Below are 21,797 nucleotides of genomic sequence, written 5' to 3'. Positions count from 1 at the left end.
CAATCGCTTGCTCCGTGTTCTACATAAGAATTGTCAAGTTACTACCCGGGACGTTTTTTACTCTTTGGCGACTGTCTTGATTTGTGATTCTAATTTTATTATCTTCTTATCCTAATTAACGTCAATATTTGAAGCGTCTTGTTCATTTCACACGTGATTGCAGTCTGACTGGTGATCTTTTTCTCCGCACGTGTTACTAACTTTAAGAAGTCGAACGCCTTATTCGTGTATATAAAGACTGTGCTGTGCCTCATTCTTTATTGCATTTTGCTGATTTTCCCTTTGTTGTTTCAAAATGTGGAGTAAAGACAAGGGTCAGATAGCCGTAGTGTTGCTGCTCTTTTTCCTCTGTGATGTTTTGGCTCAGCCCCGTTTCAAAGGACGAAAGCTTATCGCAAAGCAACAGAAGCCCGCGGTCGTGCAATATGTTGAGCCGAGAGTTGGCGCTCCGCAGACCGTAACCGCTCAGTGCACCGACAGTGAGGTGATCGTCACTATCAGTCCGGACTTGTTTGGTATCCAAAAGCCGGTGCAGCCTTCTGATCTTTTCATGGGTGGATGTGGCGTCACCAGCCCGGTCGGTGCTCAGCCCTTTGTGATTGAAGCGCCTCTGCAGGGCTGTGGGAGCACCGTGGAGGTGAGTGGCTTCAGGGCTTTCGCATTTTACGAAATCTACAGTTTCTCAAGATAACCGTTAGTGAAAATGTTTTGTAGTGGGTGGCCCGGGTCTGCTTATTTGTTAGCATTTACTGTTTTTTGGTGTCCAGTCGCAAATGAAGCTCCCATTAACAATCTTTGTCCCGGGTTTCCGTTACTTTGGAAACGGAGTTACACCGCTTACTGCACGCAGATTTTGTTCGTGCACCGGAAAGAAGTGAGATTTGGATAGTTGAGCCCACAGAAGTGTCACGAGTGGTCAGTACACCGCAGGGTCTGAACACGTAATGCAGACTTGTGTGCCTGGTAGGGTGCGCGGTGGTGGGTTGAAATCTGACTTGCGCAGCCCGGCGATTGGATTAGCAATGTGTGGTTTTTTTTTAAATGTAGGTTGTTTGGGATAAGTTTCAAGAGGACCTTAAAGCTTTTCCCGACTAGCCAAGTACAAATCCCTTTAGGTTGGAATCGAAGGCTTAAATCGTTAAGGCTTTTTTATTCAGCCCCTGAATTGCTGTAGTTTTCACTTCTAAAATCAATAGCAACGTTCATCTTGCCTGTACAGAATTTAAATGGTGTTCTCAAACGGAGAAAATGAAAATTCCGGATGCATCAACCTATAGTTCAGATGGGCCATTTTAGAGTTAGAAAGTTTTCAGTCTGTACTGAAACTCAAATGGTGAGAATTAATGGATGATACCTGGAGCACATGACACCCAAAAATGAGTTTGGTACAAACCTTATCTTTAGGCATCATCCAATTTTAGACCTGGCCCTTACAAAAAGATACCGTAGGTGGCCCTCTAACCTGCCAAGTCGGTCTTGGACATTTGTTTAAACCAAAATTAAGTTGCTTTTGCTCCATCAATTTATAACTTGAAATATTAAAGGAGTAACTGGCTTGGTGGTGAATGGGTCCAAAATTCTATGGAATAAAAAACAGGCATATTGAACTAAATACTATAATATTTTAAAATGGTTTGGCTGATTGACTTTAGTCAGGTTGTTGCTCTTTAGATGCTGGGAGCTCTCATAGTGTACACCTTCACCCTTGACTACAATCCTTCTCCAATTGATATTCTTCCCATTGTAAGAACAAATCCAGCTGTCGTGCAAATTGAATGCCAATACAACAGGTGAGAGATGCTACATGACACTGTCTGCAGTATAGCTGCTTCATGTTAGAAACTTGGACTAGTGTATAAATGCTCATAGATCTATCTTGATGTATTAAGCTACAATAATCTGCCCTAATTTGAAGTCTTTTTCTCTCCCCTCAGGCTACACAATGTCAGCAGCAATGCCTTAAACCCCACTTGGGTTCCCTACACCTCCACGATATCTGCGGAGGATATTCTGGGCTTCTCACTTGTTATAATGAGCAGTAGGTGTAAACCTTTTAAAAATCCTACTTCCCATTTAAACTGATGTGATCTGAACACCTTGTAACATTCCTGTCTGCAGGTGACTGGAGTGGGCCGAGTCCATCCAACACCTTCTTCCTAGGAGACCTCATTAACCTTCAAGCGTCTGTGGACAGCACTAACCATGAGCCCCTCCGTGTCTTTGTGGACAGCTGTGTGGCCACTCCTGGGTCCAATGCATCTGCCCCAGCCTACACCTTCATTGGGAATAATGGGTGGGTGTGAGTAATGGTCTGACCAGATCTTGCGGTGGAAACGCAATGCTATGGTCGCTCTTGTATATTGCAGGTGTTTCTTGGACAGCCAACTGACAGGCTCCAATTCCCAGTTCGTGTCCCCCAGAGTTGCCCAGTCTGTAATCCAGTTCCAGCTGGATGCCTTCAGATTTTATGGCCTGACTATTAGTTCAGTAAGTCCTTTCCTTCCATCTCCTTTGGAGGAATCCCATTGATGCTCTCAGGTGTAACTAGTCTTCTGCATGTCTACTTTCAGATCTTCATTACCTGCCATCTGAAGGTGACCTTGGTGTCTGCTAATGTTGATCCTTTGAATAAGGATTGTTCATACAACTCTGCACTGAGCCAGTAAGTGACTGACTGGGAGGATGAGGGTGCACCGGTTCAGATGAGGTGGCAGATTGTGATTGGTGGCTGTGCTTTCAGGTGGGGCTCAGTGGATGGGGACAATGCTGTCTGTAGCTGCTGCGACACAAGCTGTGCCAACCCCCCTCCCTTCAAGAGGGGCTCTGGTTCCCCTAAACACAGACCCAGGAGAGCAAGTAAGTGACCTCCCCAGCAGACTTCTGTAGTGTCCAGTCTGGGATACACAAACTAATTGTGTTTTTCAGGTGAAGTGAGTGCACCAGCTGGATGGAAGGAGACCATTTCTGTTGGCCCTCTTTATCTGGAGCAGGTCTCTCCTTTGTCTTCTGTATCACAGTCCCTGTCTGGCCAGAAAGATGTATCCTCTGCAGGTAACTTACTTGACCAAAAATCCAAAGAGCAGTCTGCATTTAGGCTGTTCAACTCTTACCATGCCAGATTAAACCACCTCATTCTGAATTTCTTTTCTCCTTGCAGGCTCCCAATTTCACTATTCCCTTCTTGGTGCTGTTGTAGGTGTCCTGGCTGTCTCATGTGTAGCTGTACTTTTCTTTGCCTACAGAAAAGCAAATGGCATTGCTAATACAAAGCAATAAAATTTAAAATCTTGCTTAATTGTCTACAGTATTTGTATATCACCCTCTACCCCATAACACCTGCTCTTGTTAAAGCATCTTCTAGATGTGACAACATATAGTCACTAGATCAAGGGTTGCTTAAGATTAGTGCTCCAGGTCTCAGTTCTGTAGCTAAAAGGTCAAACTGAATAAGCAAATATAATTGTTCAGATGCTACTTCCTAACAAAGATTGGCTGCAAACGTGCCTGCTGGTCTTGGCAATTTGAACCTCTTGGCAAGTTCAAGAAGCCCAGCAATGTGGTGGGAAAGATTTCATGGTTCATAAAGCTGCTGAAGTGTCTCTACATAGAGTAGGCACCAGTGATTGAAATGGCATGACTCAAGACCTGGGGATTCCCAGATATAGTCCTGGGCTCTGTTTTTCCTTAAAAACCCTGCAGGATTCAAATTTGTGGTTCTCAAAATAGTAAAAGAAATTCAGAACTTATTAAAGTTGTGAATTTGGTGCGGAGGGTTCAGCTTTAGTTCTATGTAGGGAAAACTTTGGGTTGGTGGCAGGATTAGTACTCCAGTCAGTAAAATGCAACGCTGTTCTGTGGGGTGCCAAGGTCACCCAGTACGTGGCTGACCAAAAAAAAAAAAAAACTTACTGTGGTGGAATCAATTGTCCTCTGTATACATCCAGTATTTTGCATACACTGGAATAAGCCTTGCTTCCCATTAAATACCACCAACTGATCTCTGGCACTCCATTTTGAAAGTGCCTTGGTTTTCATTCCTTGGAGTTCTTGTGTGCTTTGGGCACACCTTTATGCTTGCTGGTTTTGCTGCAGTTATGCTCCAAGGTTTCTTGTCATGCATTTTCCTAGGCTTACGAAGGTCTGCTGGGAGAGACTTGCTTTTTCTGTAATCTTGTGCAACCAAGCAGAGGGGTTTATCTTTGACAGTGAAAGGGTCTCTCCAGCCTTTCATTAAAGGGAATACCCTGGAAAGTAGGGTTGATAAGAGAAAACGTTCAAGTCTGGTGTTTAGTAATGCAGAAGGCACAGAGAATAATGGAGGTGGTTTAATAAAGGAAGTCCTTCATATTGGTTTCTTTAGTGTGAAAGTTTAGCCTTTTGGTCCATAATTGGTACCCAGGTGAAGTAAAGGTCAGTTTTCTCTAACTATGTTGGTAAAGACACAAGGTCAAGTCTATTTATTTTTTTTTTCTAAACTCATTTAAAGCAGAAATTGTTTGCTTTACAGTAATCTTACATTCTTTCATAAAGCACACAGTCAAACAATTAAAACTAACTTCCTGCTCCCAACACCCATAGCCACAGTCCAAAGCAAAACTGCAGTGGTGTGAAACGATTTGCCCCTTCCTAATTTCTTATTCTTTTGCCTGTTTGTCACTGTCTCTGATCATCAAACATTTAACCGTTAGTCAAATTTAACACGAGTAAACACAAAATGCAGTTTTTAAATGATGGTTTTTATTATTTAGGGAGAAAAAACAATCTAAACCTACATGGCCCTGTGTGAAAAAGTAATTGCCCCTGAACCTAATAACTGGTTGGGCCACCCTTCGCAGCAATCAAGCGTTTGCGATAACTTGCAGTGAGTCTTTTACAGCGCTCTGGAGGAATTTTGGCCCACTCATCTTTGCAGAATTGTTGTAATTCAGCTTTATTTGTGGGTTTTCTAGCATGAACCGCCTTTTTAAGGTCATGCCATAGCATTTCAATTGGATTCAGGTCAGGACTTTGAAGAATAACGAAGACTTGAGTGGCCTAGTCGGCCATTCAGAGGTGGATTTGCTGGTGTGTTTTGGGTCATTGTCCTGTTGCAGCACCCAAGATCGCTTCAGCTTGAGTTGACAAACAGATGGCCGGACATTCTCCTTCAGGATTTTTTGGTAGACAATAGAATTCATGGTTCCGTCTATCACAGCAAGCCTTCCAGGTCCTGAAGCAGCAAAACAACCCCAGACCATCACACTACCACCACCATATTTTACTGTTGGTATGATGTTCTTTTTCTGAAATGCTGTGTTCCTTTTACGCCAGATGTAACGGGACATTTGCCTTCCAAAAAGTTCAATTTTTGTCTCATCAGTCCACAAGGTATTTTCCCAAAAGTCTTGGCAATCATTGATGTTTCTTAGCAAAATTGAGATGAGCCCTAATGTTCTTTTTGCTTAACAGTGGTTTGTGTCTTGTAAATCTGCCATACAGGCCGTTTTTGCCCAGTCTCTTTCTTATGGTGGAGTCGTGAACACTGACCTTAATTGAGGCAAGTGAGGCCTGCAGTTCTTTAGACGTTGTCCTGGGGTCTTTTGTGACCTCTCGGATGAGTCGTCTCTGCGCTCTTGGGGTAATTTTGGTCGCCCGGCCACTCCTGGGAAGGTTCACCACTGTTCCATGTTTTTGCCATATGTGGATAATGGCGCTCAAAAGCTTTAGAAATGGCTTTATAACCTTTACCAGACTGATAGATCTCAATTTACTTCTGTTCTCATTTGTTCCTGAATTTCTTTGGATCTTGGCATGATGTCCAGCTTTTGAGGTGCTTTTGGTCTACTTCTCTGTGTCAGGCAGCTCCTATTTAAGTGATTTCTTGATTGAAACAGGTGTGGCAGTAATCAGGCCTGGGGTGGCTACAGAAATTGAACTCAGGTGTGATACACCACAGTTAGGTTAATTTTTTAACAAGGGGGAAATTACTTTTTCACACAGAACCATGTAGGTTTGGATTTTTTTCTCTCCCTAAATAATAAAAAAACATTATTTAAAAACTGCATTTTGTGTTTACTTGTTATATTTCACTAATGGTTAAATGTGTTTGATGATCAGAAACATTTTGTGTGACAAACATGCAAAAGAATAAGAAATCAGGAAGGGGGCAAATAGTTTTTCACACCACTGTATGTGGGTTTTAAGTCTTAAAAACCTCAGTAGATTGTTCCACAGCCTAGGAGCAACTACTAAAGCCCTGTTAACCATAAACTTCAGCCTTGATCTTGGATCTGCAAGGAGTACTTGAGCAGATGTCCTCCTAGCCCTTGGTCTAAAAGGGGATGACAAAGATCATATGTGTATTTGGAGGTGAAACCCTGCAAGGCCTTAAACACAAACAAAATTTTAAAATCAATCCAACATCTCACTGGTAGCCTTTGGAGAGAAGCCAGTACAGGTGAGAAATGCTTTCCAAACCCCCCAGTGCTTGCTTGAAATCTAGCTGCTGCATTTTGAATCATTTGAAGATGTAATGAAAGCCTGAATCATTAGTACCAAATCCTTCTGTAAAAGGGTGCTTTTTAATTTTGGGATTTGCCTCAGTTGGCAAAAACTGGACTTCCCACAGTGGAGATTTACTTGTCAAACATAACTCAAAGATGATGCCCAGGTTCCTGACATGATTTTTTCTTGTCAGAGAGCCTAAGTGTGCCAATTTTATTAGCAAAAGTGGAGTCAGAATTAATGGCATCTCTTTTAATTCATTTCAGTTAGAAGAAGTTTTGCCCCATTCAAAGTTTCATATTTCATACAGTCCGCTTTTTTTTTTAATAGATGAAGCAATTAGCAGGGCTAACCAACTTAAATCTAGGTATCATTAGCATAACAATGTAACCAACACTCTGTTTTTGAATTATAGACCCCAAAGGGATTAGATAATGAGGGGGACAGAATAGAGCCTTGTTTTACACCTTGTATGAGCCAAGTCATTTTAGCAGAACCCCATGGTCCACCGTATAGGTCAGCAGTTCTCAAACTTTCATATTTCGTGCCACCCCCCCCTTTTATACCTGGAATAATTCTGCGCTCCCTGCCTAATATAAGGAAGATGAGAATATCCCATGATACACCTAACAGAGGTATGATACTGGTGCGGTATTCTATCATTTTTACTTCCATTAGATTTGCATGTGTTCAGCTAACTTCGATGAAATATTTGCAAGTTTTTTTTTTTAAGTGCTTTAACTGTTAAAATGCCTTGTGTGGTTTTTGGTAGTAATTCTAATTACAAAAACAAACTTTTTTTTCTGTAAAGAAACGATTAAATATGTTTTAATTCTTAATCTCGTAAACGAGAGCACCGATGAAGTCAATCTGCGTGAGACAAACGTATTTTTGTCCGACAAATATTATACCGCTGTTAGGTGTATCATGAAAATAACCCAATACGCAGTAAATTATTTTGGCAATATTGGCTACGCTGCCAATGTGGTGCAGTTGCGCCGCATTATCACCTGATCTATAATGTTTGCGACAGATACCGATACGTCTCAAACTTTCTGGATTGAAAATACACGACTATAAAAGCAGCAGCAGCAGTGCCGCTCATCAGTTAGTCATTAGATCTATGCCTTAGAAATAGTTTATTTTAGTTTAAGTTAGAATGCATTTGTTGTGATTATATGCTTGCAAATTTAAATTTGAAATTAAAAATGTAAAAAATTAATTTTGATGTCTTGTTCATTTACTCGATGCCTCCCCGGGAGGGGGGGGCGCACCCTACAGTTTGAGAACCACTGGTATAGGTGAAGTATCGCTAAAATAGCCCAAGAATCTAAGTCCAAGGTTAATAAAATATCAATAGTCCTCTTTAATAAAATGGACTCTGTACTATGAAGTCTTTTCAAACCAGATTGAAAGATACTGCACAGATTGTTTTCTTCCAAACATGAAAGAAATTGCCCATAAGCCACTTTGTCCATAATTTTGGACAAGAAGGGGAGTTTGGACATAGGTCTGTAATTTAAAAGCATTGTGAAATCCAGAATAGGCTTCTTTAGAAGTGGTTGAACATTTGCCTGCTCGAAGCTGTTTAGGATTTCCCCCCTTTTTAAACTGTTGTTAATTATGGCCATAACAAGTGCACTGATGATTCCAAAAGAATCTTTAAACAGGAATGCAGGTAATAAATCAAGAGGAAAACTGGAAGGTTTCAAATGCCTGACTATATTGGCTAGCTGAGAGGAGGGAACTGGTTGAAACAAAGTAAACTGGCTATGCACTGAACCAGGGGAAGCTGGAATCTGCACACTATGATCGATAGCTGGATGGATAACGCCTGGTGCGATAACCTGGATTTTATTTATAAGGAAGTTTAGGAATAACTCAGTGGGTTTAAGAAAGTATTCATGGTGTTAAAAAGCACTCTAGATCAAAAGGCAGTATTTGCAATTAAATCCAATTGATAGTTTGGTAGAGCTTCAAGCGAGTTCAAATGAGACCTTGATCAAGATCCAGATGTCTCAGGGCTGTGGATATGTCTTGATCAGGGTCATTAATTCTGCATATGCAGTCTTCTCTGTAGATGCAGCATTTCAATGGAAGGCTCATTTTAGCAGTTCTATAAATCCTGGACTGGCTTTTCAGAAGAAAAAAGGGTCAGTGAATTATGTGAAAAAATTTCAAAGGGCAATGCCACATTGTGCAACCAGAGATAAGAGCTGCAAAAGTAGATGCATACTTAGTTCTTTCATAAAAACCGTTGAGCTCAAATTGAAGCCTAGCAAATGGGTTTAGTCATTCCCGATGCAGAGATTTAGGTTTAATAGATTCTTTCAAATAGAATATCTAATAATACAAGAGTTTATTGTACATACTAATCCACTTAAACTTCAAAGATTGTTTTCAGGTAGCAGTCCAAGTCCTTTCTTATCTGGTTAGTCGGTTTGCGTCCTGGCTTAACAGGATACAGAAAACATACCACTGTCACACTTCACCATAGGCATGGGGACATGAACCAGGAAATGCATACAAAGAATCTTTTTCCTTATGCAAAAAGCCTTTTGGCAAACAAAAACCATAACCACCTGATATAAATGAAGTAACCAAAACCCAGATGAGAGGCAAAAATCAAAATTGAAAGTCAGGCAAGAAGTCAAAACCTGGAAAGAAACAATGATCAATTAGCAGGAAGAAAGTTGTGTTTAAATGATTTATTCACAGACCAAATAAAGCTTGGGACAAATGCACACCTATTATTTTGTCGTGCTGATTAACTCAATGTCAAAACCCCCAAAGATCATGTCTCTAGAAACCCGGAACACGACCCTAATGACAGGTACACACAATGGAGCCTAATGTAGAAAAAGCAATAGGACAGAAAAAATTAAGCTCTGAACATAACAGTTTGGCTAGACAGTCAACTCTAGGAAGAGTCCTGGAGGTTCCAAACTTCTTCACCCCTAGAGACCCAGGACATGATCCCAATGACAGTTACGCAAAATGGCATCTAATGCAGAACAAGCAATAGAACCAAAAAATTCACCTCTGATGTTGATCCAGGCCTCGGTGGGTTGGCGATGTTGGTTCCCATTGACTGTTGTTGCATCACTTTGAGTTCAATGAATTACACAGTATTACTTATAAAAGCTTTTCCACTGGAATATTTTGCTCATCGATATCCAATGTGTGGTTTAAGTGTTCCCTTCATTTCTTGATCATTTGTCCTGAGCCACTGTGACTAGACAATTCCTAAGCTTATATAGAAAGAGATAAGAAATGACAGCTAAAGAACAGTTAATCATCTTATAAGAAGTGATAAGTAAGAAATTTAAGGTAAACTACTGATTAAATGGTCAATCCTGTACCATGTTTGAGGCGAACCTGGCAGTGCTCCTTTGTTCTATAATGACAATATTTATACGTGTCTTACCATTGCATGGGTTGTAGGGAGTGAAAGCAGCGTTGGGTTGGAGTCTCGGGGGAACACTCTCTCGGGAGGTGCCCCAAGCCCTTACAAACAAAGAGAGAGAGTTGAGTGACAGGGATCCAGGTTAACTAACGGTGCGTGAAGAAAAGTAGAAGAGGTGGCCGGAAGTGGTAGTTTGGGGGCTGGAGCAAAAGGAGGAGAGCATCGGGTGGAAAAAGGGAGCAAACAGTTTAAGAGAGGTAGATAGGACGAAGGTGTATTGTCTTTGTTATTTTGGAGGTGTACCCGTGACCCGGATAATGGGCGGTGGTAGGGCACCGCTTATATCACAGCTTCTCTTATATATATTTCTTTTCTGGTTCGTCCTGCTTCCACCTCAAAACCGGTCCCTCCCACACGCAGCCGACACGGCATTTCTCAATTCCTATTCGTCTTCTTCCAAACCCCTCCCTATGCTGCCAGTGGCTCCTCTTCAAAACCGGTCCTGCCCACACGCAGCCAACATGGCATTTCTCACCAATCTTCTGAAGTACTCTTATAAAGTAAAGCAAACTCTGCATGCAGCGAAAATTTTCTTCTCCAGCTAGATTCCATGCTCAAAACCATTAGAACCTTCACTAAATCATACAAACACATGCATGAAATCGCTCCGTCCAATCCAACAGCATCTGTACGAATGCTTTTTGAGGGACAACGCTGGACCCAAGAACTGTCCTTGTTGGTCAGTTGGGAGAGGAAGATTACTGTAACCTTTCAGTTTTGATTGGCGGCCATGTATGCAAGGCACTGGTGGATACAGGGTCAACTGCATCTATTATCCATCCTGACATGTTGGATGTGGCTGTCCTATGTACAGCCAATTCTACTAAGTTGATGGCAGCTACAGGTGAGATGAACACCATGTTAGGCAGAGCACAAGAAGATATTTGTATTGTTGAGGAGCAGTGGGTGCAGGATGTCTGGGTGGCTAATATCAAAAACGCCTGTATCTTTGGACTTGATTTCTTACAAGCAGCTGGACAATCCCCTTGTTAGGGCACCAGCAAGGCCGAAGGGAACCACCAGTGGTGGCTCCCCAGGAAGAACATGTGCCTATTCCCACTAACATCACTCAACCAGTACCAGCAATGAAGGTTGTCCACACTGTTTGGAATGCCAACAGGAAAGGGTTAACACACAAGCAACAGTGCCAGCTCTGGCAGTTGTTACATGACTTTAGGGACCATTTTTCTACCTCTGCAGATGATATTGGCAAGACTCATCTTGGGCAGCATGACATCAATACTGGGAGTGCTTCCCCTATCAAACAGCGCCCCCGCCATATGCCACTAGCTAGGCAGACAGCAGCTGAGAACATTCTGCAGGAAATGAGACAGGCCAGGATTATCGAACCCTCTGAGTCTCCCTAGGTCTCTCCTGTGGTCCTTGTCCCCAAGAAGGATGGCAAGCGGCATTTTTGTGTTGATTACCGGCGGGTAAATGCTGTAACCATCAAGGACTCCTATCCATTGCCTCGCATTGCTGAGTCCCTGGATTTGGAGGCAGGATCAGCCTGGTTTGTATCACTAGACCTGCACGGTGGCTACCGGCAGGTGCCGCTAACACCTGAAGCTCAACCTAAGATTGCATTCTCCACAGGAAAGGGACTCTGGCAGTTCTGAGTTATGACTTTTGGTCTTTGCAATGCTCCAGCTACATTTGAACGGTTAATGGATAAGGTATTGGCAGGTATGTCTGGTACTCAGTGCCTTGTCTACTTGGATGATTTACTGGTTCATGGCAAGACATTCCAGGAGGCTCTGGAGTCCTTGAGGGAGGTTCTGCAGAAGCTTAAACCATCCTGATAAGTGCCACCTTCTCCGGAGAGAAATGTCATTTCTGGGTCACCATGTGAGTCAAAGAGGTGTGACCACAGAGAAAGATAAGGTGTCTGCTGTGCAAGAATGGCCAGAGCCACAGGATCAAAGGCAGAATCGGGAATTTCTTGGACTTGCCTCTTACTATAGGCGATTTGTACTTGAATTTGCCACTATTGCTGCACCCTTGCACTGTTTATTAAGCCCAGATGAAGCATTCAAGTTGTGGGGACCAACAAGCTGCCTTCTATAAATTGATAGAAGCCCTTTGCGGTGCACTGATCTTGGCTCCACCCAATATTGACCTGCCGTTACTCCTTGACACCGATGCCAGTGATGTGGGTTTAGGGGCTATTTTGTCAAAGCGGAACCCTGAGGGAGAGCGTGTGGTGGCTTACTATAGCTGTGCTCTCAGAAGAGCTGAGAGGAATTATTGCGTGACTCGGAGGGAGCTCCTCACCCTGGTGGAATCTGTTTGTCACTTCAAATACTACATGTGTGGACTCTATTTTGTGGTCAGCAGTGATCATGCTGCTCTCCAGTGGTTACTGTTTTTTCTAGAACCTGAGGGTCAGATTGCTTGATGGTTGGAGGAGCTTCAGACTTATCACTTTCGAGTAGAGCATCAACCTGGAGAGCAACACAAAAATACAGATGCTCTGTTTCGACGACCCTGCGCACATCAGGGGTATGCCTATTGTGAGAAAAGGGAGCATCAAGATCAAAGCTGTGTGGATCCTGATAAGGTTCAGTGCCAAGCTCTTTCAATGTCAAGTTGTGCCCAAGAGTGGCAAGTCAGTCAGGAATGTGACCCTGAGGTCAAGAAGGTCCTCCACTGGAAAGAGGAACAGCATCGTCCCTGCTGGGAGGAAGTGGCACTTGAGTTACCTGCAGTTAAAGGTCTTTAGTCCCAGTAGGACAGCTTGGTTGTGGAAGAGGGGGTATTGAACCAACAGTGGAGGGACCCTGCAACTGGAGAACGGAGTTGGCAGGTTGTTGTACCACAACAGCTGCGTGAAGAGATCCTGAGGAACATGCATGGAGCGCTTGGAGTTGGTCATTTTGGAGTCACCAAGACTTTAAGGAGGGTGAGGCAGGCATTTTATTGGGGACAGTGCAGGCACGATGTAGAGGACTACTGCCACAGGTGTGATTTATGCACAGCCAGGAAAGGACCCCAAGGAACGTCTACTGCCCCATTACAACAGTATCAGGTAGGGGCTCCAATGAAACGGGTGGCAACTGACATTCTTGGGCCATTTCCCTGCTCAGAGTTGGGGAATCGGTTTGTTTTAGTCACGATGGACTATTTTACCAACTGGCCCGAGGTCTGTGCACTGCCTAATCAAGAAGCTGAGACTGTTGCTGAAGTTCTAATTTCAGGATTCTTTAGTCGGTTTGGGGTGCCTGTCGAACTGCATTCAGACCAAGGGAGAAACTTTGAAAGCCAGGTCTTTCAAAAAGTATGTGAGAGGCTTGGCATCCAGAAAACCCGAACTACACCCCTACACCCCCAGAGTGATGGGCTAGCCGAGTGGTTTATCCAGACTCTGACCACACAGCTGGCTCTTACCACCTCTAAAGACCAAAAGGACTGGGACGAGCAGCTGGCTCTGGTTCTGATGGCCTGCACCCCTGTTTTATTAATGCTGGGAAGAGAGCTGTGAACACCATCTGCACTTCTATATGGTGTTCCCCCTGACACCCCAGCTGATCCTCCAGGCCCTGAGTATGCTCGCAAGTTGCAGGATCAATTGGAGGTGGCCCATAACTTTGCAAGGGGCTGGATAAGAGTAGCAGCAGAGAAACAGAAGATCCACTATGACATTAGGGTTCAGGGGCCACCTTTTCAAGCAGGCGATCAAGTTTGGGTGTATGGGCCAAAAAGACAGAAGGGACACTCTCCAAAGCTGGACAGTCCTTGGGTGGGACCCTATCAAGTGTTGGATTGCGGGTTGTTTACTGGGTCCAGTTACCACCTCCGGGCAGGAGAGTGTTTTTGCATCAGGACTGTCTGGCCAGCTACAGAGGTTGTGCTCCTTCACAACCTGCACCCATGACTGGCACAACCCCTTCCACAAATCCTGACTCAGATGTTACACCACTTGCCCAGCCTGACTCCACTAACAGACACCCACTCAAGACATCTGCATGATTATGTGCTTCCTCGGGGACGAGGAGCTGAGGAGGGGGCAATGTGATATGTCTTGCCATTGCATGGTCTGTAGGGAGTGGAAGCAGTGTTGGGGTGAAGTCTTGGGGGAACAATGTTTGTAAGGGCTTGGAGCACCTCCCTAGAGAGAGATGAGTGACAGGGATCCAGGTTAATTAACAGTGTGTGAAGAAAAGGGGAGGTGGTGGCTGTAAGTGGTAGATGGATGGCTGGAGTAAAAAGAGGACAGCATCGGGTGGTAAAAGGGATCAAACGGTTTAAGAGAGGTAGATAGGACAAAGATGAATTGTCTTTGTTATTTTGGAGGTGACCCAGACCAAGGGGCGGCAGTAGGGCACCGTTTATATCACAGTATATCCAATAAAAGCCAGTCGGCATTTGAAAGACTCCCCCGGACAAGCAGCTCCTGAGTGCGTTTACTCAACGGGATGTCACAATATATATAAACCAAATATACTGTGTATATATATATATATATATATATATATATATATATATATATATATATATATATATATATATATATATATATATATATATATATATATATAATGTAAAGTTAACTTTTTTGTTCACCCATTGACAAAAAAGCCTATTTCCTGTTTAGTTATAACACTGCAATTTGCCAGAATGGTACATTTGGGGAATTAGGTAACTGCTAAAAAAGGACATTTTGATATATCAAAATTTAGGGGTAACCCTCCAACACAACAGAGAAACAAAACAAACAAAATGTTAAAATTGCTTCAACTGATTTGATTTAAATTTGGTCACATTGTAGAAAACAAAATAGCCAACATGTGCTTTTTATTTGTGGGTCATTTTTTTTGTCAATTTTTATTTATTTTACATTCACTTAAATGCTTTGCGTGGCACAAGCAAATAGTGTTGTGAATGCAATTGAAAGCAGCACTAGCCAACAGGGTGGGAACACATGTGAAGGAGAGGCTGTGTCCAGCACAGGAAAAAAAGATGGAAATGCCTTTATCAGGGACAATGAGGGGTAAAATGGAGAAATTGAGGACGTTCATCAAAGTTCAAGGGTTAGCAAGCACTATAAAGCCTAAATGACGGTGCCAGCAGCTGTGGCTGTGAGGGCTGCTGTTTATGAAAGAAAGCCCCCACACTGCTCTTACATTTAAATGCATGAGAGAATAATATAATCATTTAGGGCTAACATAGTTATTGTGCCAGATGTTTTTTAGGTTTACAGTCCACATTAAAAAATATATAAGCATTTGCTTTTAGAAAAAGCATGAAGAGACTGAAGCAATGGTTGGATAAGCAGATGAAATGTCCAACGTGGTTTAAGCAGTGGCTGAATATATACTGTACACAGTAAAGCTTGACACTTGTCACGTACACAGAAAACTTCAGAAGAGAAGGGTAAGAGCTGAACTTAGGAAACGTTTGAGAAGATCAAGGATAGAGGAGAAAGAGACTTTTATTTTGGGTGTGTAAGCTGGTGCTGCTCTATGTTGAAAGCATCTCATGTCTTTTAACCAATCAGAGTATGAGTGTGTAAGCTAATCAACCAATCCGAGTAAATGTCAGGTGATACACAAGTATTAATCCAGAACTGTTAATGTAACTCAATTTCCTATAACTGTGTGACTCTCTCTTTGCTCTGTGTCATTTCCCTTGTCACCTCTGCTGGGGGTGTTATCTCTTAGCAGGCTGTTGTAATGAACTGCACCATCTCCATGAAGAGAAAATAAAAATGCAAGATCAGGCTAAACCCTGGCTAATTTCATAATCAAGGAGGTTCTATATGACAATATTCTTAAAACAGTTTAATTTACTGTTTTATATCTTCTGCACTGCTTACTTTTAAAGGGGATGCCCCACCATATACACAGTATATGAAGTATATAGGGTTTATTAAAGAGAAATAAAGACAATTTGAAAATTTTGCAGTCACCGCAACATAACAAAGCTAATACAATACAACACATTAGCGTTAAAGTAGTTCAGACATGCGCAGTTCAGCACTCGGTCACTGGGCTCACTAAAGTCAAATGAACATGGACGGTCCGCTGCGGGATTGCACTAATGTTGAACAATGCGCTGAAGTGAGATTTCATTGGACAGAGAGAATGAACCCTGCTGAAATTCACCGAATGATATATGTATATATTCTTCCATGATGAATCGGATAAAAACTACATTTATGATATACTTATTTTATGTAATATTCTTGCTTGATAATTCAGCTTATCTGTGCTGAGTGAATGTTGAATAAGTATGGTGCAAGAGAACCTGAGAGGTTAAAGTGCAGTTCCTGGTCACTTTTACACCACAAAACTATTGAGTGACTATTACATAAATAATATATATATATATATATATATATATATATATATATATATATATATATATATATATATATATAATATTTTTTTTTTTTTTTATTATTATTATTATTTTTTAATGTAATCTGAGGGCGGCACGGTGGCGCAGTGGTAGTGCTGCTGCTGCCTCGCAGTTAGGAGACACGGGTTCGCTCCCCGGTTCTCCCTGCGAGTTTGCATATTCTCCCCATTTCTGCGTGGGTTTCCTCTGGGCGCTCCGGTTTCCTCCCACCATCCAAAGACATGCAGGTTAGGTGGATTGGCGATTCTAAATTGGCCTTGGTGTGTGTTTGTGTGTGTCCTGCGGTGGGTTGGCACTCTGCCCAGGATTGGTTCCTGCCCTGTGTTGGCTGGGATTGGCTCCAGCAGACCCCCGTGACCCTGTATTTGGATTCAACGGGTTAGAAAATGGATGGATGGATGGATGGGTTAGAAAATGGATGGATGTAATCTGAGATCAACTTCCGCATTATGACATAACCATGGAGCAGTCACAGGCACAGTCACTGTTGGATTCAATGCAATATCTGTCATCGTCTGGGAATTGTTTAAACCAATCCACCCAAAACTGCGCCAGCTTTTCTTGTGATGCTACCAGTTGCCTTAATCAACTTTTATTACGGGGCGATTTACTTTATAACCTTTTACGCTTAACCAACAAGACATGAAATCAATGGAAATGCAAGGAAGATTGTCCTTTGTACACTTTGCAAGGCTGATATCGGAGATGATCCAATGGCTATCTACATAACTCCAAACGTTTTAAAAATGATTTTGATGCAAAGCATTAATCCATCCATTATCCAATCCGCTATACCCTAACTACAGGGTCACGGGGGACTGCTGGAACCAACACCGCCAACACAGGGCGCAAGGCAGGAAACAAACCCAGGGCAGGGTGCCAGCCCACCGCAGGTAATCCATAACTAAAATTGGAGAAATCAAAGCTATATAAATATTCAAATAAGACTTTGTAGAAGCTAAGGATTCATATCCACAAAAACACTTGACTACCTTCAACAATCACATCTGACATTTATTTACACAAGTCTTCCATGTTAGTTTGCATTGTTACCCACGCGCCCAAAAAAATCTCCTCAATGAAATTATTTTCAGGACGTCACCTGTATAATTTTAAACTTAGTATGCTTTATTTTTCTCTTTGGCAAAGCAAATAAATTAGTTTTTTTATTTTTTTAGTACCGAGAGATTTAAACCCCAATTGCTTGCCCCGTAAAATAAATATCAAGTGACTGCCTGAGATGATCTTACGCTTTTGCGGCTGTCTTGATTTGTGATTCTGATTTATTATCTCCTTCCCGTAATTAACCTCAGTATTTCATGCGTCTTGATCATTTCAAACGCGATTGGTGTCTGATTGGCGATCATTTTCTCCGCACGTGTTGCTAACATTAAGACGTCGAACACCTTCATTCGTGTATATAAAGCCCGCGCTGCGCATTGAACTTTACTGTGTTTTGCTGATTTTTCTCTTTGTTGTTTTCAAAATGTGGTGTAAAGACAAGGATCAGATTGCCGTGGTATTGCTGTTCTTTTTCTTCTGCGATGCATTTTCTCAGCCCCGTTTCAAAGGACAGAAGCAAATCGCAAAACACCAGAAGCCCGCGGTCATGCATTATGTTGAGCCGAGAGCTGGCGCTCCGCAGACCGTAACCGCTCAGTGCACCGAAAGTAAGGTGATCATCACCATCAGTCCGGACTTGTTGGGCATCCAAAAGCTGGTGCAGCCTTCTGATCTTTCCATGGGTGGATGTGGCGTCACCAGTCCGGCCGGTGATCAGCCCTTCGTGATTGAAGCGCCTCTGCAGGGCTGTGGGAGCACCGTGGAGGTGAGAGGCTTCAGGGCTCTCGCACTTTTAGCAATGTCGTTTACTGTGGTGTGTGGTTGTGTTTATTTATTTATTTTGCCGCCTGAGTAGCAGTTGATCAGACACGCATTAAGAAAGTGTTGTAAATAACACTGGGGATCCCCTGCCCCAGCACTTAACTAATTCATTACCTTTACAGTCACAAAGGGATAAACAAGTTGGATAGTTTGTTCATTTGAGGAAATGACTTTCTAGTTGCAATTTTTTAAAATGGGTATAAACATCAGGGGCCATGTCTACTGGTCACCATATTAATGTTAAAGAATTAATGTCTGCATTTCAATTTTTGCTTGTCTTAAATTTACTTGTGGTGGCCCCTTTTTTTTTTTGACCTGTAATCTATAATCCAACATGGGTTTATAATGGAGCAAAAAGTGATTTGTATTCTACATGGGTTTAATCACCCAAAAACTCCACTGTTAAGATCTACATTGACTAAAACCTTCTTCCACAGATGCTTGGATTCTATAGACCTGACTAGATCAATACAAAAACTTTGTCATTGTGTTTAGTATTGGCAGTCAGCTGAATTGTTGGATCTTTGTAGATGCTGGGAGCTGTAATTGCCTACACCTTCACCCTTGACTACAATCCTTCTCCAGTTGATGGTCTTCCCATTGTAAGAACAAATCCAGCTGTGGTGCACATTGAATGCCAATACAACAGGTGAGAACATGTAAGGTGCAAGTAGAGTTAGATTGGACCTTGGCCTGGAGTATGTTAATGCTGATACGGCCACTGATGTGTAAAGCTATGGGAGTTTGGTGATCAAGATAGCATGGCTTTGAAAGAAGACATTTTCTAATTTTTCTCCAACCCAGGCTACACAATGTAAGCAGCAATGCCTTAAACCCCACTTGGGTTCCCTACACCTCCACGATATCTGCTGAGGATATTCTGGGCTTCTCGCTTGTTATAATGAGCAGTAGGTGTACACGCTTAAAAATCCTACTTCCCATTTGCACTGATGTGATCTGAACACCTTGTAACATTCCTGTCTGCAGGTGACTGGAGTGGGTCGAGTCCATCCAACACATTCTTCCTAGGAGACCTCCTTAACCTTCAAGCGTCTGTGGACAGCACTAACCACGAGCCTCTCCGTGTCTTTGTGGACAGCTGTGTGGCTACGCCAGGGTCCAATGCATCTGCCCCGGCCTACACCTTCATTGGGAATAATGGGTTGGTGTGAGTAATAGTCTGACTAGATCTTGGTGTGGAAACACAATGCTATGGTCCCTCTTGTGTATTGCAGGTGTTTCTTAGACAGCAAACTGACAGGCTCCAATTCCCAGTTCATGTCCCCCAGAGTTGCCCAGTCTGTAATGCAGTTTCAGCTGGATGCCTTCAGGTTTTATGGTCTGACTACTAGTTCAGTAAGTCCTTTCCTGCCATCTCCTTTGGAGGAGTCCCATTGAAGCTCCCAGGTGTGACTGTAGTCTCTTGCTTGTCTATTTGCAGATCTTCATTACCTGCCATCTGAAGGTGACCTTGGTGTCTGCTAATGTTGATCCTTTGAATAAGGATTGTTCATACAACTCTGCACTGAGCCAGTAAGTGACTGACTGGGAAGATGAGGGTGCACCTGTTCAGATGAGGTAGCAGGTTGTGATTGGTGGCTGTGCTTTCAGGTGGAGCTCAGTGGATGGGGACAATGCTGTCTGTAGCTGCTGTGACACAAGCTGTGCCAACCCCCCTCCCTTCAGGAGGGGCTCTGGTGCCCCTAAACACAGACCCAGGAGAGCAAGTAAGTGACCTCACAAGCAGACTTCTGCAGTGTCCAGCCTGGGATAGACAAGCTGCAACTGTATTTTTCAGGTGAAGTGAGTGCACCAGCTGGCTGGAAGGAGACAATTTCTGTTGGCCCTGTTTTTCTGGAGCATGTCGCTCCTTTGTCTTCTGTATCTCAGTCCCTGTCTCTTCAGCAAGATGAAGTCTCTGCAGGTAACTTGTTTGAACAGTGTAAATGCAAGCCATGTTAAGGACTGCTTTTGAATCTAGCCTAGTGAGTTGCAGTGTGTTTAGGATTTCTTCATTCCTAATTTCTTTCTCCTTGCAGGCTTACAATTCCAAGATACCATCCTTGGTTCTGTTGTAGGTGTCCTGGCTGTCTCGTGTGTGGCTGTACTATTCTTTGTCTACAGAAAAGCAAAGGGCTCTGTTAATACTAAGCAATAAAATTTTAATACACAATGTTGTCTACACTTGTCTGTTGGGGTGCTTGTACATTTCTTAGTGTTTATCTTGCTGATTCCCTTCCCAGATGGAATGGACCATTTGCCTGGTTACTATACAGTAATATGCTGTATTCCTATGATTTAGATTAGCTTTGATTATTGCTTGACGATATCCACAGTGTAATGTTGAATTGAAGTGAATGATTAGACACAGATTATCCAATATGGAAGACTGGTGTTCAGACTCCCAAAGATGGATTAAACTGGTGGGGACATCTTGTGTTGGTATCATTAATTTAATATAATGGTGCAACAGAGGCACCAGAGAAATGACCTGATCTATACTAGTGGGTTCCACCATCTTGGCTTACTGTGGTTTCAATTCCATCCAGAATTGCAAGTGGAGTGAGATTCCTTCTAAATTGGGCTGTTTATGCCTACAGTAAAGCACAGTAGCTGATTAAATATTTTATTTTTTTTCCTTCTAATCTGGAATAGATAAGCCTCTGTTGGGTTTAACTGATTCTGTGTACTGTAGTTGGACTTGCAGTAGATCAATGGAGTGGGCAGATGGCATTAAAGGAATACTAAAGTGTCTGCCCCACTAATGGACTAAATAGGTTTCTCCAGGTGTTCCACTTAATATTCCCCATAGTTGCTTTCCTGTCACTTGGAGGAATTTGACCTGGGGTTGCTGGGTTTTTTTTTTTTTTTTAAATGTATTGCGCAAGGGGTTATTTCCACACCTAAAATTTTAGTAATGTAGCTGGTATACGAACATGCTTGACATTAACCCTTAAAGGTCAAGTGAACAAGAAGTTGGCCGACTATCATGTGTCCAATAATACATTTTATTTATGTAGCACCTTTTCCCATGCTCAAGGCACCACAAAGTCTTAGAAAAAAGAGCAGGCTATATGTAACATTGGATACATATTTTCCTGAATAGAAAAAATCTAACAAAGCATTAAATAGAATAAAGGACAATAAACCAGAGCAAAATACTAAAAATAACCTAATTTGTGATAACAGACTCATTATCTTGAGCACCTGGACAGAGTTAAACTGAAAGGGTGGAATGTTAAGTTAAAAGCCTTTCTAAATAGACGAGTTTTAAGGTTTTTGAAAGAAAGAATGGAGTTGGCTGATATTATTTTCGGGATGTTATTACAAAGTCTAGGTGCTATGGAGCACAAGGCCCTGTCACCCATAGAGTGCAGGTTCGTGTAAGGCACAACAAGATTACCAGAATCGGAGGACCTTAGTAGGCAAACCGGAGCTTAGTGATTTAGAAGGTCACTACTGTGTTCCGGTGCGAGGCCATTTAAAGCTTTGTAGGTTATTAATGATTTTATATTCGATTCTGTAAGACACAGGGAGCCAGTGAAAGTGAAGCAGAATGGCTGTTATGTATTTACTGTTGCTGGTCCATGTCTGGACTCTTGCA

The 21,797-nt window shown here is 42.5% G+C and overlaps 1 protein-coding gene across 3 annotated transcripts; it reads left to right on the top strand.

Moving 5' to 3' along the window:
• The first annotated feature begins 249 nt into the window (after nt 1–249).
• Nucleotides 250–20,366, top strand: LOC120533204 (zona pellucida sperm-binding protein 3-like). 3 transcript variants are annotated; one of them, XM_039759963.1, is made up of 9 exons: nt 250–637; nt 1,672–1,790; nt 1,935–2,038; nt 2,119–2,293; nt 19,429–19,549; nt 19,635–19,726; nt 19,805–19,920; nt 19,992–20,117; nt 20,233–20,366. In XM_039759963.1, exons 1-9 carry the CDS (start codon nt 296–298, stop codon nt 20,349–20,351), a joined length of 1,314 nt encoding a protein of 437 aa, XP_039615897.1. In that variant the 5' UTR covers nt 250–295; the 3' UTR covers nt 20,352–20,366. The 3 variants fall into 3 exon arrangements, with proteins under 3 accessions (XP_039615897.1, XP_039615896.1, XP_039615898.1); XM_039759962.1 differs by lacking the exon at nt 19,429–19,549 and adding an exon at nt 2,367–2,487; XM_039759964.1 differs by lacking the exons at nt 250–637; nt 1,672–1,790; nt 1,935–2,038; nt 2,119–2,293 and adding exons at nt 17,755–18,137; nt 18,724–18,842; nt 18,998–19,101; nt 19,181–19,355.
• Nucleotides 20,367–21,797: the final 1,431 nt, after the last annotated feature.

This window comes from Polypterus senegalus, chromosome 8 (genome assembly GCF_016835505.1).
Source record: "Polypterus senegalus isolate Bchr_013 chromosome 8, ASM1683550v1, whole genome shotgun sequence".
Classification (NCBI taxonomy): Eukaryota; Metazoa; Chordata; class Cladistia; order Polypteriformes; family Polypteridae; genus Polypterus; species Polypterus senegalus.
Note: the sequence above shows the minus strand (reverse complement) of the source record. Positions and strands in the feature narration are given on the sequence as shown.